This window comes from Eremomyces bilateralis (genome assembly GCF_010015585.1).
Source record: "Eremomyces bilateralis CBS 781.70 unplaced genomic scaffold P152scaffold_12, whole genome shotgun sequence".
In the NCBI taxonomy this organism is placed as follows: Eukaryota; Fungi; Ascomycota; class Dothideomycetes; order Eremomycetales; family Eremomycetaceae; genus Eremomyces; species Eremomyces bilateralis.
Genome location: NW_022985078.1, coordinates 639,382 through 665,211, shown reverse-complemented (window position 1 = coordinate 665,211; position 25,830 = coordinate 639,382). Strand labels below are relative to the sequence as shown.

At 49.9% G+C, this 25,830-nt stretch overlaps 11 protein-coding genes across 11 annotated transcripts; 3 read left to right on the top strand and 8 right to left on the bottom strand.

Moving 5' to 3' along the window:
- Nucleotides 1-519: 519 nt before the first annotated feature.
- On the bottom strand, nucleotides 520-1,668 carry P152DRAFT_398576 (Aldo/keto reductase; the record flags this gene model as incomplete). Its single annotated transcript, XM_033676471.1, has 3 exons — nucleotides 520-1,150; nucleotides 1,201-1,355; nucleotides 1,405-1,668. 3 exons carry the CDS (start codon nucleotides 1,666-1,668, stop codon nucleotides 520-522), a joined length of 1,050 nt encoding a protein of 349 aa, XP_033533476.1.
- A 251-nt stretch (nucleotides 1,669-1,919) lies between these two features.
- On the top strand, nucleotides 1,920-4,068 carry P152DRAFT_437703 (uncharacterized protein). Its single transcript, XM_033677588.1, has 5 exons — nucleotides 1,920-2,395; nucleotides 2,450-3,278; nucleotides 3,323-3,451; nucleotides 3,501-3,592; nucleotides 3,641-4,068. The coding sequence occupies exons 1-5, from the start codon at nucleotides 2,100-2,102 to the stop codon at nucleotides 3,906-3,908; spliced, it is 1,614 nt and encodes a 537-aa protein (XP_033533475.1). The 5' UTR covers nucleotides 1,920-2,099; the 3' UTR covers nucleotides 3,909-4,068.
- A 19-nt stretch (nucleotides 4,069-4,087) lies between these two features.
- P152DRAFT_437702 (putative isopenicillin N synthetase) lies at nucleotides 4,088-5,224 on the bottom strand (the record flags this gene model as incomplete). The annotated part of the gene is made up of 3 exons (XM_033677587.1): nucleotides 4,088-4,758; nucleotides 4,813-4,975; nucleotides 5,027-5,224. 3 exons carry the CDS (start codon nucleotides 5,222-5,224, stop codon nucleotides 4,088-4,090), a joined length of 1,032 nt encoding a protein of 343 aa, XP_033533474.1.
- A 1,031-nt stretch (nucleotides 5,225-6,255) lies between these two features.
- On the top strand, nucleotides 6,256-8,137 carry P152DRAFT_52875 (putative uracil permease). Its single transcript, XM_033683056.1, has 2 exons — nucleotides 6,256-6,495; nucleotides 6,549-8,137. The coding sequence occupies exons 1-2, from the start codon at nucleotides 6,339-6,341 to the stop codon at nucleotides 8,078-8,080; spliced, it is 1,689 nt and encodes a 562-aa protein (XP_033533473.1). The 5' UTR covers nucleotides 6,256-6,338; the 3' UTR covers nucleotides 8,081-8,137.
- Nucleotides 8,084-11,492, bottom strand: P152DRAFT_482865 (TPR-like protein). The gene has a single exon (XM_033681913.1). The coding sequence runs from the start codon at nucleotides 11,153-11,155 to the stop codon at nucleotides 8,195-8,197; it is 2,961 nt and encodes a 986-aa protein (XP_033533472.1). The 5' UTR covers nucleotides 11,156-11,492; the 3' UTR covers nucleotides 8,084-8,194.
- Nucleotides 11,493-11,873: 381 nt separating this feature from the next.
- On the bottom strand, nucleotides 11,874-12,665 carry P152DRAFT_474559 (uncharacterized protein; the record flags this gene model as incomplete). Its single annotated transcript, XM_033681333.1, has 2 exons — nucleotides 11,874-12,036; nucleotides 12,103-12,665. The coding sequence occupies 2 exons, from the start codon at nucleotides 12,663-12,665 to the stop codon at nucleotides 11,874-11,876; spliced, it is 726 nt and encodes a 241-aa protein (XP_033533471.1).
- Nucleotides 12,666-13,560: 895 nt separating this feature from the next.
- Nucleotides 13,561-14,757, bottom strand: P152DRAFT_398640 (mitochondrial carrier; the record flags this gene model as incomplete). Its single annotated transcript, XM_033676478.1, has 4 exons — nucleotides 13,561-13,599; nucleotides 13,651-13,996; nucleotides 14,052-14,471; nucleotides 14,576-14,757. 4 exons carry the CDS (start codon nucleotides 14,755-14,757, stop codon nucleotides 13,561-13,563), a joined length of 987 nt encoding a protein of 328 aa, XP_033533470.1.
- Nucleotides 14,758-16,106: 1,349 nt separating this feature from the next.
- Nucleotides 16,107-17,181, bottom strand: P152DRAFT_474557 (bile acid 7-dehydroxylase 1/3; the record flags this gene model as incomplete). The annotated part of the gene is made up of 4 exons (XM_033681332.1): nucleotides 16,107-16,536; nucleotides 16,645-16,959; nucleotides 17,006-17,091; nucleotides 17,146-17,181. 4 exons carry the CDS (start codon nucleotides 17,179-17,181, stop codon nucleotides 16,107-16,109), a joined length of 867 nt encoding a protein of 288 aa, XP_033533469.1.
- Nucleotides 17,182-17,547: 366 nt separating this feature from the next.
- Nucleotides 17,548-19,463, bottom strand: P152DRAFT_459315 (Thioesterase/thiol ester dehydrase-isomerase). The gene is made up of 4 exons (XM_033679654.1): nucleotides 19,046-19,463; nucleotides 18,538-18,973; nucleotides 17,989-18,488; nucleotides 17,548-17,932 (listed from the first exon to the last, which is right to left on the bottom strand). Exons 1-4 carry the CDS (start codon nucleotides 19,136-19,138, stop codon nucleotides 17,891-17,893), a joined length of 1,071 nt encoding a protein of 356 aa, XP_033533468.1. The 5' UTR covers nucleotides 19,139-19,463; the 3' UTR covers nucleotides 17,548-17,890.
- A 1,611-nt stretch (nucleotides 19,464-21,074) lies between these two features.
- P152DRAFT_398762 (Orotidine 5'-phosphate decarboxylase) lies at nucleotides 21,075-22,317 on the bottom strand (the record flags this gene model as incomplete). Its single annotated transcript, XM_033676484.1, has 3 exons — nucleotides 21,075-21,605; nucleotides 21,699-21,961; nucleotides 22,008-22,317. 3 exons carry the CDS (start codon nucleotides 22,315-22,317, stop codon nucleotides 21,075-21,077), a joined length of 1,104 nt encoding a protein of 367 aa, XP_033533467.1.
- A 1,313-nt stretch (nucleotides 22,318-23,630) lies between these two features.
- Nucleotides 23,631-25,820, top strand: P152DRAFT_398634 (uncharacterized protein; the record flags this gene model as incomplete). The annotated part of the gene is made up of 1 exon (XM_033676476.1): nucleotides 23,631-25,820. The coding sequence occupies one exon, from the start codon at nucleotides 23,631-23,633 to the stop codon at nucleotides 25,818-25,820; it is 2,190 nt and encodes a 729-aa protein (XP_033533466.1).
- Between the last annotated feature and the right edge of the window lie 10 nt (nucleotides 25,821-25,830).

The window sequence follows — 25,830 nt, the reverse complement described above, 5'->3', positions numbered from 1 at the left end:
ATTCAGAGAGGGTCAATTTCGGCACAAAGCCCTTCAGTTTTCCAGTGACATCCTTCAATTTCCTGGCACTCGAACCAGTGAGGAGATAACAGAAAAGGCTTGAACGATATGACTATCCAAGGTGGGCGAGAGCGATGGCCCAGTGAGATTGACGCATGCCCCGGCGGGTTGGAGCTGGAATGTCTAGATTAAGCCTGAAGGAATCCATTATATATCTCTCCCGGAACAAAGATGCATTAGATATAATTAAAGAAATTTCGAACAGGAGGATACGCGTCACGCCACCAATTTCTTCCACTAGATGAATGTCACAAATAGGGGAGAAATTCAAATCTCTAGATGTGGATCTGAGCCAGCTGCACGGCAGCAGACTTGATTGGTATTTCTAGTTACAGTTTGGTTCGTGAATGCTTGGGCTTGCTTGGTAGTCTAAAACCCGATTAGCTGTACGGCTCTATTTCTGTAGATGGTCTCCCTCCTCACTGGGCACTCGGCCCAGCATGATCGAGGCAGAAAGACCTACCTCGAACGCCCATATTTGGGGGCCTCTTTTGGCTTGTTGTCCAAAATCCCCTCGATCTCTTCCAAGACCTCCGGCGTCAGCTTTGGCAACAGCTTCAGTGCTTTGCAGTTATCATGGATCTGTTCCACTTTCGTCGCGCCTAGAATGACGGTGCTGACATTGGGATTCGCTGCGCACCAGGCGAGTGCTAATTGACCAGCAGTTCCCCCCAGACGTTCTGCCACAGCGGTAAGCTTCTTCACTTTTTCGATTTTCGCTTTGCCTTCGGGTGATTCGAGTTCTTTAACGTTGTTGGCGAATACCGTCTTGTTCGTCGCATATCGGCTATCCTGCGGTACTCCGTTGTTGTACTTTCCAGTGAGCAGACCCGATGCAAGTGGACTCCATATGGTCGTCCCGTAGCTGAACTGGTCAAAGATCGGAGCGTATTCAACTTCGAATCTCTCGCGATGGAAGCAATTATATTGCGGCTGCTCTGCAATTGGCGCAATCAAATTGTATTTTTCCGCGATCAGGGTTGCCTCCGTGATCTGAGTGGCCGACCATTCGGACGTGCCCCAGTAGTAAGCGAGATTGAGGTTACGGATGGACTGCGTGAAGCCTTCCACGATCTCTTTCATGGGAGTTCTGGAACTTGTTAATCATATAGCAACGAAAGAGCCAAGCATTGAACATACGCAGCATCTGGCCTGTGTGCGAGGACGATATCGACGTATGGTTGCTGAAGTCGTTGCAACGAGCTTTTGAGTCCTTCCACGACGTGCTTGCGTGATAAGCCGCGAGTATTCGGTTCTTCGCGGCCTGTCCCAAAAAAGACTTTAGTGGAAAGAACCTGAAGGACTTAGTTAGGTATGCAAAGGTATCGAATCGGAGTACAGTACATATTCGTCTCTTGGCCAGCCCAACTCTTTCAAAGCACGACCCATTTCAACCTCGCACTGTCCGTTAGAGTAGACCTCGGCCGTATCGAAGAAGTTGATGCCATTGTCCCAAGCTGCCTGGAGACATTCCTTTACGATATCTCCTTTCTGTGTTCCTCCGTATGTGAGCCATCCTCCCAAAGAGAAGATGGAGACCTTGAGACCAGTAGGACCAAGATGACGAAAGACCATGTCTTTAGTCTTGTAGGACGAGGGTACAGCCATAGTGAAGATAGATTGATGACTCTAGTAATAAATATTCTAATAAATTGAGGTAGAGTCGGATTTGGGGGTATGAAGTTATTAAGTACTTGCACTTGGAGGACAGATAAAATCGAATAGTCGAATTGCATCATCCCAACCCCCGCGGACAGACTCCGACCCCGCTCATTTCATTAAGATTCCAGGCGGCAAGTGGTTACGGAATACTGGGCTAGCGCTCGGAGCCTGGTATCGGTCCACCAACTAGCGAGGAACCGTAGGAGCTCTGGTGCCATTAGAGTAGCAGAATCATCCCAGGATGACCATCCGAGGTGGACGAACGTTAGAGTATTAAGTACTTGCTGGTATCACAGTACAGCGCTCGAATCACCACAAGGTTTATGGTTGATAGCACGGCGAGGTGACACGTACACGAACCTCTCGAGTCCAACCAAATGGTTGATAATCTAACACCGAATGGAGAACGCAAAGGAACGCGTATCACGAAAGCATGCGATTCATGTCATCGTCGAGGACGGCGCTGTCGGGCACAGGACGACCGAACACCATGCAGAACCTGCATTGATGCTGGGATAGTCTGTACACGGAACCGAATTCCGTCAAAACGTGGACCAAAGCCTCGACAACACGCCCAATTTGGCCCAATATGGGCTTTGGATCCTAGCAAACATGGATCGAGAGCGCTTCTGACCACTTTGATCCGATCCTTTTTTGACTTTGTCTATCCAATGTAAGTCGACAAATCGAGTACACAGCAGAAGCACCAGGGTTTAACGGATATAAGCGTCAATTATGTCCACGAGGACTCATTCATGGACCAATGGACCAACGGGCAGCTCCCAAATTCGCCGTCATCGTATGCTCTTCTAATGGCCATGTGTGCGCTCAGTGCATTTCGAATCAAATATGGAATCGAACCCTCGGCCTTGGATGTTTCCCAGAATGTTGACCCTGACTTCTACCTTGATGAAGCACTAAGAACGACTCAATCGACGTCCCCAGTGCCTCGAGATAAGGAATCCCTTCAAGCGCTCGGACTGTTATGCATGACAGCTCTGGAGATTGGCAATGGTTCCTTACTCCAGTGTCAATTAGGATATTACCATGCTGCAATTGCGGATCAAAATCTTTACGATGAGAGGCGTTGGCCGCCAGCTTTGTCAGCGATTGAAAAGGAAGAATACCGCCGATTATATTGGCACCTCTACCGTCTAGAGGTTCACATGGCATTGGTTATGGGACATGCAATTCGCTGCCCGGAAATTCAATCCATGGTGTCATATCCGTCTCTGGCAGACCAACAGGATGCAAGATCAACCACAGAATCGGAATGGCTCAGTGGTTGGAATTTCGTAACAGATTTATACCGAGGTCTTGAACATGTCCTGACGAAATTCAGACTACATGGAATGCCAGGTTACCAAAGCCAGCGCAAAGGCTTTCTCTCAACGTCATTTCTGCTTGATTTTGACTTAAACGAGAGGATTCTACAACCGTTGACAGAAGCTTTTGAGAATCTCCCAACAAGGTTCAAAACTGCACCTCCTCTTACGTCTAATGTGAATGCGAATCGTTGTGGTTTTCAGGCGGCGAATATTGTCTGTACCTATCAAGTATGACCCTGCGCCCTTTCGAGGAGGTCCGCTAACATATGAAGCTCGTCCGGATGGTGTGTTATACAAGCAACAAGGCGACATTTCATCAAGCCTGTCGGACAGCGTTGGACCTAATAGAACAGATCTCTTCAATCCCTTTGGAGTATCTTAGGGCCATGAGTTTAGCAGCGGTATAACCCTGGTTCCTAAATGCTGATGATCGTTACTTATTCCCGATAGGTCCAAGAAATCTCGGGTTTTGGTCACATATTGAGCCACTTCATTGGAAAGGAGTTGCCGATGTCCGATTACCAGGACCTTAGAGATGTTATGTATGTCTAATGTATCACAATGGATGTTCCCACACTAACCACAGAAAGACTTTGCATGGCAGAATTCCTCGAAAGCCTTCATACAGATTTGCCGTACGCAATACGCGCAAGTGCACGGCTGCGGGAGTGTGTTAACCGGATATCTGGGCTGATTGATCAATCAACTGCGCATACATTCCCAACCTCCGGACCGCCCGTGAATTTCTTCGGCGATTCGCAAGCTCCCGAGCACAGTGAAATGATACTAGACTGGAGAGATGATACACCATGGCTTGACGAATGGCTAGACTCCGTCGCATCCATCAATCATAACTAAGCCCTATAGAAGCATTGCTCTCACTATAGCCTTGTCGGTAGGTGTACAGTATCGAATGCAAGGGTGCTGCATAATTTGCCATTAGAAAGACAGAAGAATTTCCAACTCCTCGCTCGACGCTTGCAGCGATTCGGGGTTTAAGCAAGGTCAAAAATGCATCCTCATAATGTTGTATCCAGTCACTTCTGTGGCCCATCCTTCCATTCCTTCTTCTGACGTCGCGTTCTCCACTCGTAGTACTCCCCGGCAGTCATGAGCGGGTACTTCGATGGATTTTCCTCACTGACACAAGTCTCGATCGGGGTAAGCAGGCATTGCCGATTGAAGCCCCAGAAGAATGGCGCGGAATACCGCTCATTTCCGCTCTGATTGATGACGCGATGGACAGTGCTCACAAAGAAATCGTTCGTCTGTCGCATGAAACAGTCCGCAATATTGACTACAAAAGAGCCGGGTACGGGTTGAATTTGGATCCACTGACCGGACTTGCTCAGGACCTCCAGTCCAGGACTGTCTTGTGTGATGATGGTAAATGTTTCGACGTCAGTGTGAGCACCTATGCCATTCTGGTCTGCTCGAGCAGCAGTTTGCGCTGGGTAATGAAGGATTCTCATCCCCGCTTCCGGGACTCTGACGCAGTCATCAAAAGCGGTTTCGGGAAGATAAAGCGCAAGAGCAAAGATACGAGTCAACTGCCGTGCGAGCTTGATGAGAGAGGTCTGATATGCGCAAAGTTTCTCCTGGAACTCGGGCATACCAGAGGGCCAAAGATTGATGGAGGGTAGATTCGGATCTAACGCCCCGGGGTCTTTGGAAGCATCATAGTTCCAGTTGTAAGCCTCGTGGAGATCTATCATTTTGTTAGGCTCTGTGGATACTTCTCGTGCCGCCCAAGATAATATACCTTTTAATTTGGAGCCGTTGATGTTATACTCCTGCATTGGATGGTAGCCACAAAATTCACTTGGCATGCGCCCTGTGTAGACCTCCATTTTTTTGTCCTTTGGCAGCGCAAAGAACTGCTTGGCTTGATCCAGAACACCAGAGGCTAGGTTCATATCAACACCCTACGGAAAAGTTAGTTCCCCGATTCATTCATAGTCGATCTACGGACGTACATGATTGGTGATAAGAAAAAACCCAATCTCGTGAGATGCTGCTCGAATTTCCTCAGCCACCGCTTGTCGATCCTTCAGATTTGGACTATGCATTTTTTCAACGTTAATCAAAGGAATGGATTGCAAAGTGGTGGATGTATTCGACTTGATTGTTACGACATTTCCATTGGTGAGATGAATCACCTTCGGCGTTTCCATCTCTGATATCGTTGAAGCCATGGATGATGTAGGAGACTTGTCATTTGGTATCCAGCGAATAGATTCTCTAAACCGAGATGGATATCAGGTCAAGATATATTACTTGGACACCTCGATAATGGATTACGACCAATCCACATTCTATATTGCAGCTATTTCATCCGCATTTCGATGCGCTTGAATGGATAAACGGTCTGGATCCGGAATAGCAGCGGCTAGATCACCCATAGAGTAAAGGTTATTTAAGCATATCTTCACTCTTTTGGTTTTGGAAACTCTTACTCGTTGCCTTGATTAACATTATGCTCTCCAAAGATAAAGAATCATGGTTCTATCCTTCTTCAAGTTAGCCGTTCAGCATATCTCGCGCTAATTCCATCATTCTACAGGGATGGGCCAAGAGTCAAAGCCAAAGTCTCCCTCACCAGATCGCCCATCAGAGATCGTCCGACGTCCTCCGTTATCCGTACCTCGACCATCCTGGAGCCCCAGCATCCTCGCTGCGACTCCAGCGATCGAGCAGAGTGAGTTATTGGCTACAAGCGGTTAAACCATCAACAGCGAAGGGCTTCCTTCGCTGGTTCCCGAGGAACCTTGAGTTGAATGCAATGCGAAAGACGGGTCCAGACCCTAGGGATACGACCTGGTCTCCCAGGTATTCCGTTGGCGTACAATATTCCGCCAGTATCATCTCCGCACTCCACACAACGATGACTTCTGCTCAAGGATAAGCTCCTGAGCACCTCCTCTCATCTCCATCGAAATGATATTGCGTGATTGGTTCTCGAGGCTGAACTTATGAACGATCAACTCTCCAGGTGGGTCATTCATTGTAACAGTGGGATTTCAAACGGGCAAAGCCTGATGTCGAGTCCCTGGCTTCACCTGGAATATCGTATCCATATCTGGCCAAACCCCGCCACCGGAACGTGGCAGGCCCACAATGACGCTAGGTGAGGATGTTGATAAGATAGAATGTCAAGCAAACAACGCGGTCAATAGGAAAGTAGCTTGTATATATGGCCGACCTAACCCATGAGAATCGCAGATCATCATCAAGTAGCTGGTTTTCAGCAAGTATTCATAAGCTCCTTTATCCACTTCCACAACCTCCATGGCATTCTTGAAAGATGCTTTACGCCGGGTCGAGGTCCAGTCATCCAAAGACGGAGCTCCAGGCAGTGGATCGTTGAATGATGACACCCGACCGCTTCCTCCACATCGCAGGACATACGGACCATGGCAATTCGTTACCCTCTGGGTAATAACAGGTATGTGTATATCCAGTAATAATGTGATTGCCGGTTACTGATTCCGCGCGTAGGATCGTTCAACATTGGCGGTTGGACCACAGGAAGCTCAATTCTCGCCTTAGGACTTTCCGTATGGCAGTGCATGCTCACTGTGATCATTGGGAATGTCATTGTCGGCGTGCTTTGCGTCCTCAGTGGAGCCCCTGGTGCGAAGTGGCATATCGGATTTCCGATCATACAACGAGCCTCCTGGGGTGTTCGGGGATCCGTTTTCGTGGTCCTACAACGATTCTTCCTGGCCTGTATCTGGTTCTCTACGCAGGTATACTGGGGCGGCCAGTGTCTTAGGACTTTCCTTACGGCCCTGGCCCCGTCTTTCCGGAATCTGGATAAGTCTTTGGCTGGTGGGACTCTCACCACTGGAGATTTCACTGCGTTCATAATTTTTACGATCCTCTATCTACCACTCATATGGATTGCGCCAGAAAAGTACAAGGTTCCGTTCCTTATCAGCTGCGCTTGCATCATTCCGACCATTTTTGCCTTGTTGGTGTGGTTCACAGCTTCGGCGAAAGGTGGTGGCGATCTCTTGCATGATGTTAGCTCTCTGGCTGGCGTCCGTCAAGCCGAGGGGTCACATCTCGCCTGGATGCTCATTTTAGGGATTTGCACCAATATTTCGAGCATTAGTGTTCACATCTTCGTTCAGTCCGATTACACTCGATTTGCCCGGCGCCCGAAAGATCAGATCCTTGCGCAGTTGGTAATGGTTCCGCTGGGAACCATCGTCACTGCGCTGATTGGCATTATATGCACATCTTGCGCGGCAAAACTGTTCCCTGAGCAGGCAGGGACCTTGCTGTGGGAGCCATATCGACTTCTAGATGCCCTTCAGCTTCACTACCACGACTCATCTGGTGCACGAGCAGCGGTCGCCTTTTCGAGTTTTGCATTCATGGTCGCACAGTTTGGGATGGTGGTGGCGAACAACGGTCTTTCAGGGGGAATGGACATCGCCTCCCTGCTTCCTCGATATTTCACCATTCGTCGTGGAATGCTCTTCCTAGCCGCTGTTTCGTTCATTACGCAACCGTGGCAACTGCTCAATAATGGCGCGAACAAGTTCCTAGTCGTGCTCGGCGGTTATGGAGTTTTCATTGGGCCCATGACTGGAGTTATGTTCTCCGATTACTTCCTTGTCCGAAGAAGAGTCTTGAAATTGTCTGATCTCTATACCATCGAGCCATCCAGCATCTACTACTATCGAAACGGCTTGAACTGGCGTGCCTTCGTGGCATGGACATCTGGAGTTTGGATAACGCTGCCTGGCTTTGTCAGACAGGTTCAGGGAGGTGAAGCTTTGCCTGGGTGGTCCAATATGTATTACATGTCTTGGCCTCTGGGAACTCTTATTTCGTTGCTTACCTACTACATTCTGTACAAGGTGGCGCCTATAAAAGGAGTTGGAATTTCGGATGATGTGGACTATTTTGGAGTCGAGGGAGGCGCAGGAGCGCTGGTCATCAATGGAAAGGAAGATGGTTCATGGAAGCCAAGTGGGGAGAAACACGAATGCAGTCCAAGTTTGACAGATAAAGTCTGATCAGTCATGTACATGCTATTGTATTTAGCGCGAAAAGCCCCTGGCCGTTAGATCATGGTTACAGGTTTGAGCTTTTGTGTCCATTTGGTTTGCATTCCTTTCTTGATAGAGGATTTAACTCCGTAATCCGTCCAATTCTTCCTTGAGCCTGTTATAGTCGTCTGATCCATCCCAGCTCTCCTTTCCTTTGCCCATCACACTCCTGAGCGCGCTTCTGGCCTTGAACTTCCATCCATCGAGGACTACGGTCCCAATTTGGTCCTCATGTGTTTGCGGACCTAGACTCTCATATGCCTGTGCCAAATCTATTGTGGAATCCACAACCCGTCCCCAATGTTTCTCATCACCAGATTCCCAACCTGAAGTATTCAAGGTACAACGCCACGCTTTCTCTTGAGCATCTAGAGCAGCGGCTGGGCGCCGTTCCCAGATACGAAATCGAGCGATGAGAGCCCACAGCTCGGCTGATGACGTTATCAACGGGATCAGTTTCGATTCAATGAGCTCGGACAGGAGACGTGGGAGTCCACGGAGGTTCGCATCCACAGGAGAATCAATGGTCGAAGTGATATGGCTGATAAGGACCGCAAGAGCTTCGGCATCAATGGCATTCTCACCAAGGCTTTGGGACTGTAGGTCGACTAAACGACGAAGACACGTCAACATCGTGGCGTAAGGAGGGTCAGCCAGAGACAAAGCAATGGCCATGATGTTGGACCAGATATGATAGTCGTGTGGCTTGAGACGTGCTGCGTGTTGTAAGGCGGATAACGCATGGATTCGATTCGACTGTGATGTCGGTTGTGCGGGGAGGGATGAAGAGCTTTCGTGAAGATCTTCATCTTCCAATGGGACCTCTGGAACTTGTGGTGCTGATTCGATAGCTTGCTTTGGGTCGAGACGGATAAGAGCCGCGGCAAGATTGCTCCACGACTCTGCATCCTGATCATCGAGCTGGACCGTCCTGCTAAAGCAATCGATTGCTCGCGTCCAATTTTGTAGTTCCAAATACGAGCATCCAAGGTTGAACCAAGAGCCATGATGGAGTTGAGCGACCTTAACACTGGCCTCGTAGGCATCGGCTGCGCTTTGGAAATCTTTGCGTGCATAAAAGTAGCGCCCCAAGCTCCTTTTCGCACGAGCATATCGATGGGAGCTGACCTCCCACGCACGGTCAAAGTATATAGGAGACATATCAATGTCCCCGAGAATGCAGAAAAGTCTTGCTGCATCGGACGGCAAAGGATCTCTTTCTGACCCTTCCCATGTTTCCAAGTCGTCGCTCGCTGCCTCTTCCTCGGACCTCTCGTCGGTTGCATGATACAATTGACGGCGCACAATCTTTATTGCCTTGTCCTCTCGCTCCGTTGCCGCCCAGCAAAGTGCAGCCTCAGCCCACATCTGAAGTCGTTCATAGATTTCTAATGCAGTACGTAGACCACCAATGCCGACCCACCTGGCAGCCAATTCCGACTCAAGGTTCCATCGATAGGGCGAGCTCAGCTGGAAAACGTATTGGAGACGTTCCATGACTGGGGCGGATTCGGTGGGCTTTGGCGCTGGAAGGAAAGTTGCCGGCTTTGAGTCCGATGAGGTAGAAGTCGTTCCATTTGGACCACTAATTTCAATCGTGGGTAGGGGAACGCTTTGATCTTGCCCCGAGGTTGCCCCTTTATCGTCTTTCTCGCCATCCGAATGTGTTCCAGATGTTTCAACGATGATCTGGTCGACTAGGGCCTGAAGTTGGAGGAGACCACGTTCTGTCGTTCTAGAGCGATAGCCTTCGATCCGACTCCGCACAAGAAGTCCTTGCGTGTACACTTGCCAATTTGAGCTTCCACCATCAAGCACGCGAGTTGCGTAAGGGGCTGTTTCTTCTCGCGTAAGACCATCCGCAGGATTTGTGTTGGTAATCGAGGATGCTGTGGATAGAAGGATTATGCTGTCAAGTGGGTGAAGTAATGGCTGCGAAGATGGGTCGATGTCCGCCAATTTCGGAGGTATGCTGTTTGGATCTTTAATGATTGTTCCTTTGGTTGCTTCTGGTCCAGAACTAGCAGCAGGTGTGAAAGATATGGAATCTAGGATGGTATCGTCATTTAGGTCGACATTTTCAGGAGCGATGTTGCGAGTGACCGTATCTCGTCCGGTACTCCGGTCCGGGGCAGTCGTATCATCGTGATCTTCGGATCTGCTGCGTGCTAGAACCACAAGCTGGCTGAGATCGTTCTCTTGGAACTTTGTTCGTTTCCCAAGGCGTCCGGTAATTGCAAACTCGAACTGTCGCTCCTTGACTGCTTGAGTTATGTCGCTGTGGGCTTTCTTGTCCATACCATGGTGGGTGTGGATTGTGGCCCTTTCTAGAAGGAAGTTGGTATACAGGACACCGTCATCTTTGGAGTCCTGGAGAACCATGGGCTCTAGCTCAACCAACGAGGCGTAGATGGCGTCTTCAAGAGATGGTGCAATCTCTGATAGCATACGCTGATGCAGAAAGTCGACCCTGAGTTTGATCCATTTTGCGGCCTTGATATTTTTCCCGAGGGGTGGGCAAGTAAAAATCGTGTCCGCCAGACAGAAAAGCTCGACGTTGTTCGCAAGCTGATATGCACCAATTCCGTCCGCAGTGAGCGATGACAAGAGCCCACGACGGAAGGTGGATTCCGTCGAACGGTTTTGTATGACTTTAGAGGGAAATAAAACATCCTGAGGTGAAATTTGAAGAGGAGGACCGGTGACATTTGACTGGATGAACGCATAAAGCGCTGCAAGCCCAACCAGAGAAACGAGATGTTGGTAGTATGCAGGAGATTCAGTAATACCGCCGTTTGAGTCTGCTCTTTTGCTTAGGATAACGCCCAGACGATCGAAGATGAAATCGCTCCAGACATCGTAATCTTCATCCGATGCTTCCTTCAGACGTCCATCGCCAGTTCGCCCCACGATGAGTTGGGTGACCGGGTGTTGAAGAAGATATGAAAAGTCTCCCTGCTTAATAGCATGAAGTTCGTCGACAAGAGCATCTTTTAAATCGGATGGGAGACAAGACTCGAAATACTCCAAGAGTATATCCATGTTTGGTATTCAAATTCGAAGGAGTGTACTTGTAAGGACCTGCATGGAGCAGCAGTTTTCGGCGTTGTGGAAAATTTTGCGAACAATCGATCCTCATCAACACCCATCAATATTCGCCACTACACATATAGATTCGTAGAATTTTCGAAAGATTTTGAGGATGTAACTTGGAACTGATGTAGAGATTGACAGCTACAATGGCAGCGTGAGATTTTTTTTCCCTAACTGCCTTGAAGGTTGGTCCGTCAACTCCACATGGAATCCAGCTCCCAAAGATCTAGCCTATGCACAGCTTCAATCATTCGGCCACCAAATTTCGACAACTATTCGATGGAACCACGACCATGATCCAGATTACCGCTTGATATCAACAACGAGGGCTCTCTAACGATATGGTACGAAACTTTGGAAAACTTAATTCAATACACCATGGAGCCAGTGATCGAGTCATGTCAGCCAAGTATTGATATCTAATATATTTACTACCACAAGTCATTCGGTGAAACCAATAGAGAAGATAACACTCGGACATTCTCATGTCTTCCTAGAATCAAATATCGTCGCCTTCTTGGGGATATGGAAAATTGTGACTTGTCATGACCGCCCAAAAACACTTAAACACGGTTGATCCACGTCCAGAGACGTCACAGTCCAGCTGAGCGTAACTAGGATACAAGTAAAGAGAAACAAAGAATCTGATACACCTTGGAGGGCCACCTTAAGAAGAACTGCTAGAGGAAGACGACGAGCTGCTGCTACTGTTACTGCGATGATGCCCATGATGGCCACCATACAGCCCACCGACCGCTGCGGAGCCTGCATATTTTGAACCATGTTTGTCTTTCTTGTGCTTCTTGTCCTTCTTGTTCTTCTTATGTTTCCTATTCCCAGATTCGTCAGCGTCCATCCACAATATCCTAGGGATATCACTATCATGAGGGACTTACTTGTGCTTACCCTCCAATGCATTGGCGCCAATCGCTCCAGCGATGGCTCCTCCGATGGTTCCTAACCCTCCACCTGCGAGTTTATGACCACCGTATGCACCAGCTGCTCCGCCTAGTAGGGTGGCACCAAGTCCACGATCGCCCTCAGGTCCACCTTGACCTTGTGGAGGGGGTTGGCCTGAGTGCCCACCATACTGCCCCTGTTGGTGCTGGTCGTATGGGCCTGGTCCTGGTGCGTAGCCGCCAGGCGCGCCTTGATGATGCTGTGGAGGGTAACCCTCTCGCTGCTCGTATGGAGATTGACCGTGTGGAGGTTGACCGTGCGAAGGATTGTATCCCGCTGGAGGATACCCTCCTTGTTGAGGAGCAGCGCCGTAAGCGCCTGGGGCTGGAGAGCCACTATGGCCATAGCCGGCATCCTGAGGTGGGGGATAGCCACCATATTGCCCTTGCGGCGGATGTTCCTGATGCGGAGGAGCACCATATTGCCCTTGCTGAGGAGGAGGCGAGTTATATCCTCCATAGCCGGCGCCTTGTTGGCTGTAGTAGTCTTGGTTCGACATGATGGTCAAGATGATTGCGTCGTTGGAGGGTGCGAGGAGGGGTAAGATCGGACTTAAGCGCGAACGAGGAATAGAGAGCTGGAGAGCTGGCGGATGCGCGCGCAAGAACTTTATCACACTGATGAGGGAGCGCGTGACAGTTCTGAGTCAAGCGCTTCGCAAGTACGTGAATACCTTAACAAAATTCCAAACGTGTCGATAATCACAGTTGTCGTAACAGAGGTTGGGGCAGATGACCCATCAGCAGCTCCCCGGGGATGGAAGTAGTAATGCGGGACCGCGGCACCGGAATCCCGCGAAATCGTCTCCGGCGCCCCTGTCGTCCCTTAGAGTCGTTGAACCCTCGAAAGGTCCTGCTTGTACCATGGTTTACATGTAAGCGTTAGTGGTTGCCACTTCGATCCATGGTGGTGTTCAGTATAAAGTTTTGGAAGTATCACAGCACTGCTGCCGATTGCGGTTCATCCAGCGGCACAGGTTGCACGAGATGATTGAACCATAAATATATGCATATTGAAAAGACTCTGGTGTCCTGAATATTGTTGGGTATCGGAACTCTAACCCACTGGTCATTCGGACGAAGACTCAAGAACGATCCACACACTTCAACAGATGCCACATGGCCTGGACGATTCAACATTGCATTTCCCAGCCAACCCTCTCTCTACTAAATGAAAGCCGTACAATTACAGAACCCGCAAATATGCCATGCCACAAACGCTGTCTATTAAAAACTGTCCAGCGAGTTCGGAGAAACCCCCGAATGGACATCAGAGCGGAAATTTTGGGAGAGAATCTATGTTCGGATGATGCTCATCTGATATCCCACGCTGGATACTTTTAAGGAGCGCTTTTAGTCACGCGCTCGAACGAGTCTAATGTGCAGGTTTCCAATCTATTTCGCGATTTCGACACCACCGGTCGCTCCGAGGGCCTAACAGACAGTGAGTTGAGTGTCAAACGGTTACAGACATAGAGTACATACCTTCTTGATGTCACCGTAGATGGCGAATTGTCCAGCAGTCAGACCACCAACCATGAACAGACGAGCACCGATACCGGCATACGATCCACGGATACCAAGCTCACGTCCAATCTTGACGAGTCGGCTCATGGTGCCCTCACCGGGAAGGCCCTTGGACTTGTTGATCTTGCTGAGCATGGTATCGGCGGGTTGGGAGATGAGCGCGGCGGCGAAACCAGCGATGAGACCAGCGCCAAGATTGGCGGTCGTCTGCTGGCCACCAGACATGCTGTTCTTGTCATAAACGTTGAAGATCGCCTCGGAGACTTTCTCGAAAACGACGAATTTGGCCATTGTGTAGGGGACCCTGTTGGGTGTTAGAATCATCGGAACATGGAGGCAGGAATGGGAAATGGACTGACTGTTTGAAGAGGATGGGACCGAAGCCCGAGTAGAAAGCACCGATACCTTCATTCTTCAAGATCTTGCTGAAACCACCGACCAAACCGTTGGCGAAACCCGGTTCGGAGACCATACGGATACGGGTGGCTTCCAGAGGGCACAGAGCAATGTCGGCGAAGAACTCAGCGGTGGCCGCCGAGGCGAGGTAGACGGCGGTTCGGTTGTTGGATGCGGTCTCCAATCCAAGTTGGTTGATCCATTGTTGCTTGAAGAATTCGTATCCTCCAAACTTCAACGAGCCCTGAAGGAAATATCCAGCGAAGGTCGGGCCGACACCAGTCCAGACGGCTCCGAAACCCTCGGCTCCAATGACTTGACGGAACCCACCGATGAGGCCGCGATTGTATTTGGCGGGATCGAGTTGGATGCGGGTTTTGACGCTGTGAGAGATCCCAGTTAGCGAGACGTCCGATGGTGGAAAATTGGAGATGCGCAACACGCGGTCTTTTCTCGCTCGAGATGGACGTGAGAAGGGTGCGCTTACACATCAACGGGAGTGAAAGCACCGTGAGTGACAGCACAGCAGACGGCGCCAGCGAAAGCAAACCGTGAGTACAGAGCCGCGCCGGAAATTTTCTGAGGTTCATTGGCTTGAACAGCCTGCTTCACGGCATCCAGTTTCACGGAGCCTGTTGAGGACGGGGGAGGAGTGGCGGTGCCGGACATTTTGAGCGATGGACGAGGGAGTAGAGAGAGAAATCAAAGAGGAAAAGGAGGAAAAGGAGGAAAAGACGGAATAAGGGAGGATGACGATGGATGAATCGAATCAATTAAGAATTGATGTACGTGATGATAATCTATGAAGGATTTGGTTGGTAGACTAAAGAAAAATCAGAGAGAGGGTTCAAGATCACGAGGGTTCAACAGTTCAGGAATTGTTCAGGAATTGTGCCGTTCATGGTTCAGCAGCTATGGTTACGGTCTTATGGAGATGCGCCGGCATTCCCGGAAATCCCCGAGGGCCAATCAACCGTCCAATTGTGCAATCCCTAAACACTTATTCCCACCAATTCCCCGCCGCTGCCGTCACTTATCAACCTTCAATGAGTTCAACCATGGGGAGGAAGAAATTGATAGCCACGATAGCATGGAAATTTGAAGCATACCCCCATGGCGTCGAGGACTCTTAATCGTTACCGGCTTCGCTTCCTATTACCTTTCTCAAAGACATCAAGTTCCCCCTTTGTATTCCTTTGAATTTAAGAAGACGATACGATTCTCCGGTTTAGTAGGCTGGAGAGTAGAGGTGCACGTCGAAGGCGAAGGGCAATTAAATTCTTCCACCCCGGATGAACCATGTTGATTGTTGAAGGCCAAGTCTCTCTTTACAGTCTCTCGTGCCGAATCTCCGCCGCGTCACAGTCGAGTGGCGAGTTGACGGGTTGGCGGCTGTTGTTGCTCCACTCGTGCCCTTTATGGATCATATCATTGGCTCCATTTCCATCTTCGATCTGGTTATGAATCTTGAATATCTCACCATCTCCACGTCTCACTTGGCAATGGAATCTTTGCACATATTATTCAATAGAGTCATTTCTCGTATCCATCTATGTCGCTTATGAGGTCATGATGGTGCTGATGACTCAAATCTGGTGCTGCTGAAGTGCTTCTACAGGAACAATCCTCGCGATTGGCTTCAAACATGATTTCATGGCCATCCAGGAGCCACAATTGCTTAATGCCCTTTACACGAATTGTCCTTGGGTCTATTCAATCGCACCAGGGTGTGGGAACGTGACACCTCAGGACTCCTCGCCCGGAGTGGTGCTTAAAACCATTCGCAGTCTGTATACACGTCTAACAACCGGAAGCGCATTCTCCGCAACTGTCACTCAATCCGGCTACAAATCCTCAATCGCGAAATCCAAGGTTCAATGGGTGTCTGACATACGCTTCGTTGCATAGCATAATCGACCATATCCACTGTCGCGGAGAACAACCGTCGATCCCGCTCCCTTCCGCCCGATTCTCCAACCGGTCCTCCACCCCCATAGCCCAACATACAGCGGTTGAACCTACAAGTTCGGCAATCCTCCAATCCTGCCTTGGTGCACGCCACCATCGATTACGAGATGAGCCCCGTTGACGTGGCTTCCAGCTCGGCTGCTCAAGAACACCACCGCCGCCGCGATATCCTCTGGACGACCCAGCCGCCCATTCGGGTTGGTCTTGGCTAGCTTCTCCTCACCCCCGATCAGGCCCATCAAGCCACTTGCCATCTTGGAAGGGAAGAACCCAGGAGCGAGAGAATTGCAGAGGATATGACGGGGGCCAAGTTCGACCGCCAAGTTGTTCATCAAATGGATCACTGCGGCCTTGCTTGCCGAGTATCCATAAGTCGCGTTGTTGCCCAAAGTACCGATTCGAAGACCGGCAACAGATGCCGTTGCAATTGCCCTTGATGGCTCCTCCAATGTTGCGCGCTTTTGAAGGAGAGGGGCGAACCTGAGTCCACCATGTCAGGGCCTTTACAAGACAGAACCATGGCTAAGATGCAGTCGTCTGATAGAGGATTGGAGGGCTTGGGTAGGCTGCAGGAACTCGTCCACTTACTTTTGAATGGTGCTGAAAACGCTCTTGACGTTCAAATCCATCACCTTGGCGAAGGCACTATCTGGATGTGTTTCGAACTTCTCTCCCCACGTGGCACCGGCGTTGGCGAAAAGGATATCGACATGGTCGGTATGTTTCTCGACCTCTTTGACCAAGCGTTCGATTTCGGATACCTTGGACGAATCTGCCGGTACCGGGATTGCAATGGCTCCAGGAGCTTTGTTTGTAAGGGCATTGAGAGCATCGCAAGCCTCCTGGCATGCTTGTGCCTTTCTGGAGGTGATGAAGACCTTGGAGCACCCAGCTTGGAGTAGACTAAACTGCATTAGACCATGGTATTGCGGCTTGGCTGATTACTTACCCCGATGCAGCGTGTAGACCTAGTCCTCGAGACCCTCCACTGATCACAGCAACTTTCCCATCGAGACGGAATATACCACCGAAGTCCTTGAATCGCCTTTAGTACGCGCGATGTGGATTGGACATGTAGAAGAATCTGACCTTGAGTTCGGATTGAGCTTGTGCTTCTGCGGCCATTGCGATAGATTCGAAGAGGGTAGGTAGTATATGTGGTTGTGAGAAAGTGCCAGAGATTTCGAGTGTAGTTTACGTTGAAGAATATACAGCTAAGGATCAAGATGTTATTGTATTCACCGCATGAGCCGATTGAAATTGTGAGTGGAAAGATGTATTGCCATTGATCGTCACAGAGATGCCGAGGCACTATCACCCTGCAGCGTCTCGGGTTCGGGACGATGAGGCGACCCGGTGGCCAACAATGGCTTGTCAGTTGTCTCCCGTCTTGGATTCAACAGCAATACAAGTTCACTGTGTAGCAAATAAGCTTCCGATCTACAATGGGCGAATAAGTTTCCATGTTTCATAATCGGCATCGTCCTAGCCTAGGAGCTTGGGATGTATCAGAAGCTCTTCCCCAGGTGTTTTTGACTCTCGAAGTCCACGTCTGAGGCGATAATTATGAACGCTCGAGGGAAATTCATGTCCCGGGTGACTTTATATTCTTCCTGCTTGCTAACGCTGCCTTGACCATCTAACAAAATCGCCATGGTGGGGAGATACGAAACCAATGATTTGAGGATTGGAACTTATTGCGATAGTGAGAGTACATATTCCCTCTATATTCAACGCCGGTTCAATCCCACATCCTCCCCATTCTACCCAGATGGTCTATCGGAAAAGGAAATTGCGCACCGATCTATATGCACAAACAAACAGAGAAAATCAATCAAAGCTTGCTCTCAGAGTCCGGCCGTAACCTTACGACACCCTAATACTTTATTAGCATGGTCCCATGAGTTATCCAGGCCGGAGACAAAAACTCACCTCTTGGACACAAGTCGCAATCAACTTTCCATCCTTGGTGTACATCTTTTGCAACACCAAACCTCTTCCGTCTCCCGCCCAAGGGCTCTCCATCTCTGCTAAGATCCAATCGTCGGCCATGAAATCTCGAGGACGATGGAAATAGATGGTATGATCCAAGCTGACCATCATGCCAACTTCCGGACGCTTTTCGCGTGGTTTCTGAAGACTCTCGAGGACTTTTGCGTTGACTCCGGGCATGTTCTTGACCTTCTCGATCGTCTCCTCATCCGCAGCCAGAAGCTTCCGCAAAGTCTCCTCGTCAATAGATGGCGGTTGTTTCCGTTCCCGGCCGGGGGCGAATCGCCAAAGGTTATGAACTCGGGCAATCGTTCCGATGAAGTAGGAGTCCGACATGTATGCGAGGGCGGAAAGATGCGCTTCATGTCCTCCTTTCGGTGAGATTTTGCCCCGGGCTTTGATCCATTGGCGAACCTTCTTCTCGTGCGGATTGGATTCCTCTATGATCGAGGGTTAGCGAATAGGATGACACGCGCAAAGATAACGTACTGTTCAAAATCCTCAACCTCTGACTGACGAACGGACTTTGTTCCCCTCCTCCGGTTTCGTCTCCTTGGTGATCATCGGGAGGCGGCCCCATTTCAGCAATATCCGTAGGCATGTTCTGCTCATGCTTGACAACATTCTTTCCACCCGATCCTTCTCGAGCGAAGCTCATAGTTGTGGTAAAGATCGGTTTCGCATTCTGACGCGCTTGGACGGTCCGAGTACAAAAGCTGCGGCCTTCTCGGACGTGTTCGACATGGTAGATGATCGGGATATTGCTGTTTCCAGCCAATACGAAGTAGCAGTGCATGCTATGGATATAGAAATCGGGAGGAACGGTCTTTTGGGCGGCAGCAAGACATTGTGCGATCACGGCACCGCCATAGATCCCTCGAGCACCAGGTGGATGCCATAAAGGTCGGGTATTCGTATAGAGGTCCTGCGAAGGTTAGTAGGTGCTTCAAGCGTCCATAGCAGCAGTACGACTCGGCGCGCCAAATCATCTACGTACCGGGTCAATAGGGGTTAACTGTGTCAGCTCGAGAACATTCTCGATCCTGGACTTCTCGACGTCCACTGGTGGGGGTTTGATCAGAGTGGACATAATGTTGGATCTTGGTATGCGAAGACAACGGGGCAAGATGTCAACGAATTCTGAAGATCTCGAGCGAGTCGCGTATCAAGTATTCCAAAGATCTCCGAATATCCAGGCACAGGGATCGTGTGATTTTAGATACTCGCCGCGATGCAATAATAATGGGTGAGACATGGGTGGGCTTGTGATGACGGAACTGAGCGTCGGAGCGAAGCCGAGGTCGCGCTGTCACCGAGACGTTTGGGCTACACCGCGGATCTTCCAAGGAGATGATACCGATTGGACGTTAGGGACGTTCATTTTATATCCCAGCATAATATCTGAACAGTCAGACAATCACAAGTTCACAATCAACTCAGAACGAGATTGATGGATCCCGTCTGTTTCTTCTAGGCAAGTTCGCTTGAGCCTTATGAATCGAATGCATTATTACGGAGTCCATACGTGCTAGTATGCAGCCCGAGGCCTACATCCTCACTCTGATATCTTTAGACTTGCATTACATGGTTTGAATATCGAAGTCTCTCCATTCCAATCTGATTCATTTTGATACGGTACACAAACAAATCCATACATGATTAAGCCATCTGATGCTCTCCTCGCCTACCATAAGGCAATTGGCTATCTGAGGAATCAAGCACGCCACTACCCTCCTCCACATTCTCGACTTGAGTGTCACCAGCAAGAAACGGAGCTGGATCAGATTCATACTTTGTGGTTTTCCTTCTCACGCACTGAGCGTCGTACACGATTACTCGGCACATCTCCCCATTCCGCCCTCCCAGCACGCCACCCTGTCACCGAGACCTTTTGACTGCACCGCGGGATCTTCCAAGGAAATCATACCGATTGGACGTTGGGGATCTTCATTTGACCCAGCATGTTAGAGGAATAGTCAAAACTCCAAACCCTCCTAACTTCCACTTTCATGAAGAATTACATAGTAAGAATGACACGATCGACCTCTCCAGTCCCCAGTACCTTGAGAACTACAACAACCCAAGCTTCCGATAGAATTTTCTATCCCTCGAAGTGAGCCCGGTCTCCGGCGCAATTCCTGCCTGGACGTTGGCTTCCGTCTGCCCCAACTTGGTCGTCGCTTTGGCAACTTTCCCAGTTCCACGCGCCGTCCGGAACTTCTCACCGCGTATATCAGCCAGGCCGTGCTCTAAGGGACAGGAGGTTCTAATATAGTTGAGGAGTTGAGGAGTTGAGGATGTTTGTTTGACCGCAAACGAAAACCGCATACGAATATGGATTGATATCAGGGAATCAATCACGTGCTGAAATTATTGCCTGAGGCGGAAATCCTTGACTCCTAACCGAAGGACCCATCAACCGTGCATGAAATCTTTGAAGATCTCGTCTTTCACACCTGCCTGGCTGTGGAACATCTTCATTGACCATATTGCTTGCTGCAATGGCTCTCCAGTGGAACGCATCATCTCGAGTTGACTGACTTGTCCATTGTGACCGTTTTGCTTAACCCTGCTACAATGTGAAGCTCTCGACTGTTGAGAAATGAGAACGGCTGCTCACGAATCGACGGATTCTCTTGAGCGCTTGTTTGGGTTTTTTCGTCGCCGAATGAACGCTTCAATAGCCTATAGAGTTGGTATGGCCGTGTTAACGGTTGAAAGATTTCCGTCTCGCTCCTCGCTCAGTCTTTCAATATTCTGATGAAATATTTCGAGCTGGATGAGCCTCCAAGGCTTCAGGGACGGAGAATAAACCATCGATTGAGTACGACTGCTCCTCAAGACTTGGGGCAGAACGTAATTATTGATTGGAACATGTATTGCGTGCCACTATTCTTCGAGTGATATTGATTCGTTGAATGGTCGACTATGTCCTTGAAAAACCTTGCGTGAACAATAGACCTGTCCTATTCATGATTCATGACCATGGAACTCCAAACAACTTTCCACGCTGGATTGGATAATGCCTATTTCAACCCAATTCTCTCCTCGTATGCTTCCCACCCCGCTTTTCGGTATCTCTCGGCTTCAGCCGTTCGATCTTTTGCATTGAGTATCCCTCTACCGACGATGATGATGTCGCAGCCCAGTTCGCCAACGACATGCCTTGGTCCGTTGTATTGCTGTCCCAAACCATCCCCAGACACCTTGCCAGTCTCCGAATCCTTTGGAAGTTGCACACCCGGTGTCATGACGAGGAAATTGTCGTCCGGAAGAGTATTCAATGACCGCTGGGCGACGAACCCAAGAACAAAGTTCCGGTTCTCTCGTGCTACCTCCAGGCATTTGTTTGTGTAGGCTTCGTCAAGAAGATTCCCTTCCGAGCTCATTTGAGCAAGCAGGAGTAGTCCACGAAGGTACGGTGCTGGACCTAGCTTCGCTTTCAAATCCTTCAATGGATCGGGTGATGCCGAGCTCATAGATGGAAATGGTGTGGGTTGAGGAGATATCCGTTCGGTTCGTGTGAAAATCGTAGTGCTGATGTTCACGATCGAAGCCTTTCTCTCGGCAGCTCCATCGTTGGTAGGATCGAGATGATCAGAACCTGACGATTGGCTTCCAAATTGTCCGGTATTGTCTCCATCCGGGACTTTCTTCTCTCCCGAAGGAACTGATATGGTTCGCGTGAGTTTGTTTGGATCTGGCTTGTCTTGGTCATTGTCGGTGTCGGATGAAGAAGGTTCCCCAGAGGTGATGACCGTGTGAACGGCGGTGTTATATACAGCGATGGCGTCGGAAGCAGCTGAAGCAAGGGCAGTGACAATGCTTGGGCCTGGGAAGATATGCGCATTGACGATCTCAGCCCATTTCGCTATCGAGAGAGGGCCGCTAGTGTATTGCCTTTGAACAGTGCCTAGAAGGGTTAGCATCCTTCAAACCGCTAGAGTTGAACCGCGTACTTCCAATATCTCCAAGTTTCCGATCCTCAAACACTAAGAACCCTTTCCGTTTCGCGATATCCCGTAACCCCCGCACCGTCCGGTCTCCAAAGTCGGAAATAATGTCCGCATGAGTTTTGAGCAAGCAGATACTCTGTCCAACTTCTTCGGCTACGGCCAACAGTTCGGAAGTTGTTGTGACATCCGCAGAAAAGCAAAGATTGGACTTCTTGATCGTCATGAGGCGAAGGAGATATGAGGTTAGGGGGGGTGTTGCTGGCGCAAGTGCTCGCGACTCGAAGGACGCCGTCCATGATGGGTGATGGCTCATTGTGAGTGGAATTTCGACGGGGATTAAAAGTTTTCACTCGAAACAGGACGTTCTCATACAAAGACGCTGTTAATCATGCTGGATATTCTTCCTCGCAACAAGAAATCCAAGGGATGAACGGTATTGATCGACCCTGCACAAATCGTGTGATGCTCGTGTTGAGCCCTCAGGTGAGCCCTTCGGTTGCGACGACCACCTTTAACCAGGACGTCCGCCGGTCGAGTCTCAGTTGACGGCTCCTGGCTTCTTAGGGGGGCTGGAAAATGGTCTCTGAGGCTTCAGAACTTCCCAAAAACGACAAACATGCGATCGCACTTGAGCTGTTGTGAAAATACGATGAAGGGAGATCTCGGTCACGTGCACCCCACCACCAGCGAAATCTTCTTCAACAAAGTCATCTCTGATATCAAGGGAGTATTAGGGCTTGGGCAACCAGCAAGCCGATGACAAGACCCTTCTGATTGAATCCCCATAGAAACGCAATCTAACCTGGAACTTTACTGGCATCTGACACCTACAGTCCTGGCTCGGCACATACCAGATGAGCACTCCACGTCGAAGTCAGAGAGGCACTGCAGACACCAGCCCCTGAATCGCCTCAGCCACACGCCTGGTGACCGTAGAAGCCTACAATAGGCAAGTGCTGGGACAGAATACCCTAGGACAGAGTATCCACCTGGATTGACCCAGCCTGCATTGATAAACGATGGCAGGCCGTAATTGAGGTTTGAAAATGGTTCCTCTGATCAGAATCCAGATGCTCTAACCGGCTGCCCCTCGAGAGATGCGCTGCCGCCTGGAGCCCCTCCACAAAGCCACCCTGATGTCTTGTCTCCTCGCTCAGGTTTGGCTGCAGTCCCTGCTGTTATGTCTCTGCTCCCGGCCCGCTAATGCTGCACCTCTAAATTCAACATCCACGATATGTCTATACTATTCAATTAGCGTTTATTGTTCACTGCCCAGTCCCCTTCACCGTCGTGCGAGTCTCGAGCCCTCTCCAGGTAAGCCTCAGAGGGGCGCATCTCGAGTACGAGCCGATAGGCTTCGGCGTCTACCGCATTTGCGGCGCGGTATCGTCTCTCCTAGTTTTATAGGATAAGGCAAGCAGTTTGATAGGTATTTAATATCCCTCTTCATGTCGTTGATGCCACGAAGTCCTTTGGTATGATGTCCCTTGAATCTAGATTCGCTATCTTAGTCTATCTTATCTCGCATCCTGTCACTGTGGCTCCCTTTCTTTTCTCGGCAAAATGGTAGCCTTAATTGCAAATTACATTCAGGCCTTGAAGCCGGAGAGCCAGGCTCACCCGGAAATGACGAATGGACACATACTACCTATCCAGTCGAAGTTGAGTGACGCAAAGGCTCAACTAGAGTTGCACCCGCTCCCAGAAGGAGATGCCGTGCTGGTCAGAGTGAAGCCACCAATGTCGCCGCCGAACTCCTCCTCCCAGACACATGTCCCGTGCGATGTCGTTTTGGTTATCGATATCTCAGGAAGCATGGGCGATAGTGCTCCTTTGCCACCGAACGGGTCCAATCAGTCGGAGGATACTGGATTATGCGTGCTTGACTTGGTCAAACATGCCGCGAAGGTTATCATTGCATCCTTAGCAGATGACGACCGCTTGGGAATCGTGTCATTTCACACCCATCCTGAAGTCGTCCAGTCGAGACTTCCCATGACCAATGGAAATAAGAAATCAACCATCGATCGAATCGAGCAGCTTCACCCCAAAATGAGCACGAATCTCTGGGGAGGTATTCGGGAGGGGCTGAAATTGTTCGAGGACGGCCACGCTGTAGATGGCAATGTCCCCGCGCTGATTGTTCTTACGGATGGGCAGCCGAACCATATGTGCCCCCCGCAAGGTTACCTTCCCAAATTGATACCGATTCTGAACAGAATGGCGAAGAAGGGGATCCCTCCGATCACCATCAACACTTTCGGATTTGGATACAACTTGCGTTCGGGATTGCTCCAGTGCATTGCCGAGGAGGGCAACGGCTCGTACGCTTACATTCCTGACGCCGGAATGATTGGGACGGTGTTCGTTCATGCGATGGCTAACCTTTTCAATACGTTTGCTGCGGCTGCATCATTGACCTTTATCACATCCCCCGAATTGGCCCTGGATTTCCGAGGCATGGTTGCTGCCACGGCAACTCAAATTGGCGGTGCCCGATTAAAGATTGGGAATCTACAATACGGACAATCTCGTGATATTGTTCTAGCCTACGGTGGCAAACAGCCCCGACTGTCCTCTACTATCCAGGTATCGCTGCGCTGCCGTGGACCTTCTATGGAAAGACTTGAGTTGACCACCGCTACATCATTATCCCAGAGATCTTCTCTTCCAGACGAGTACTGCCAGTACCAGCGGTTCCGTACTCGCTTCTGCCACATGATCTCTTCCTTGTTTCCTGCATCCGCCAACGGGGAATACAAAGCTGTTGACGATCCTGCCGATGCGCTGCTCGACCTGGAAGAACTAGCCACTGACATCAACTGTTCAGGGCTTAATGATCCACTGAACACATCGTTATTCAATGACTTGTGTGGACCGGAGCCGATGGGGCAAGTCAAAACCGCACTGTCTCATGGGACATATTGGCAGAAATGGGGGGCACATTATCTTCGTTCCCTCTTATCTGCACATTCCCGCCAAGTGTGTAATTCGTTCAAGGACTCAGGGCCGTTGCAATATGGATCCGAATCCCCCGTGTTCATCAGATGCCGAGATCAGCTGGATGAAATTTTTGACAACCTGCCGGCGCCGAAATCTTCCCCTCGTCCCGCACAAACAACTGGCCGTACCCGCGGACTCGGTGCACCACCTCCGTACACTCCCTTGCGCATGTCCAGGTACAGAAATTTCAATAGTTCCTGTTTTGCCGGCCACTGCCTCATCCAGTTATCCAACGGACGCAATGTTCCAGTGCGTTCCTTGCGCCCAGGTATGTCCGTATGGACGCCGGCTGGATTCAATACTATCAAAGCCATTGTTGGAACTAGAATACGACGCCAGAAGCTTTGTCGGATCGGAAACCTCTGGATTACACCCTGGCACCCGGTCTGTTCTGCGGAAGGTCAGTGGGCTTTTCCCATAGACATTGCCGAAGAGACGAGGACGGTAGCATGTCCCGTCTATTCTCTCTTACTCAACCACTCCCCCGACCCGGACGCCCATGCTGTTCGCATAGGCAGCATCAAAGCGGTCACTCTGGGCCACGGAATCACCAAAGGCAATGATATTAGAACTCACGCCTTTTTCGGTGATTGGATGAAGGTCAAACATAATTTGGTTTGTCAGGGTCTACTTGATGGAAGCCATCACGTGCAGTGGGTTGATGGGGTATGGAAGGACGAGCAGACGGGCTTGGCCGGAGGATTCTTGAAACCTTCCAGTCTCCGCAGAAAGCGTCCGCTTTCTAAAAGGCTGGGTGGTCTGAGAAGCTGGCGTCATTCAATCACTGCAGCGCCACTAGGCATTGCTTGTTAGTATTCATGCT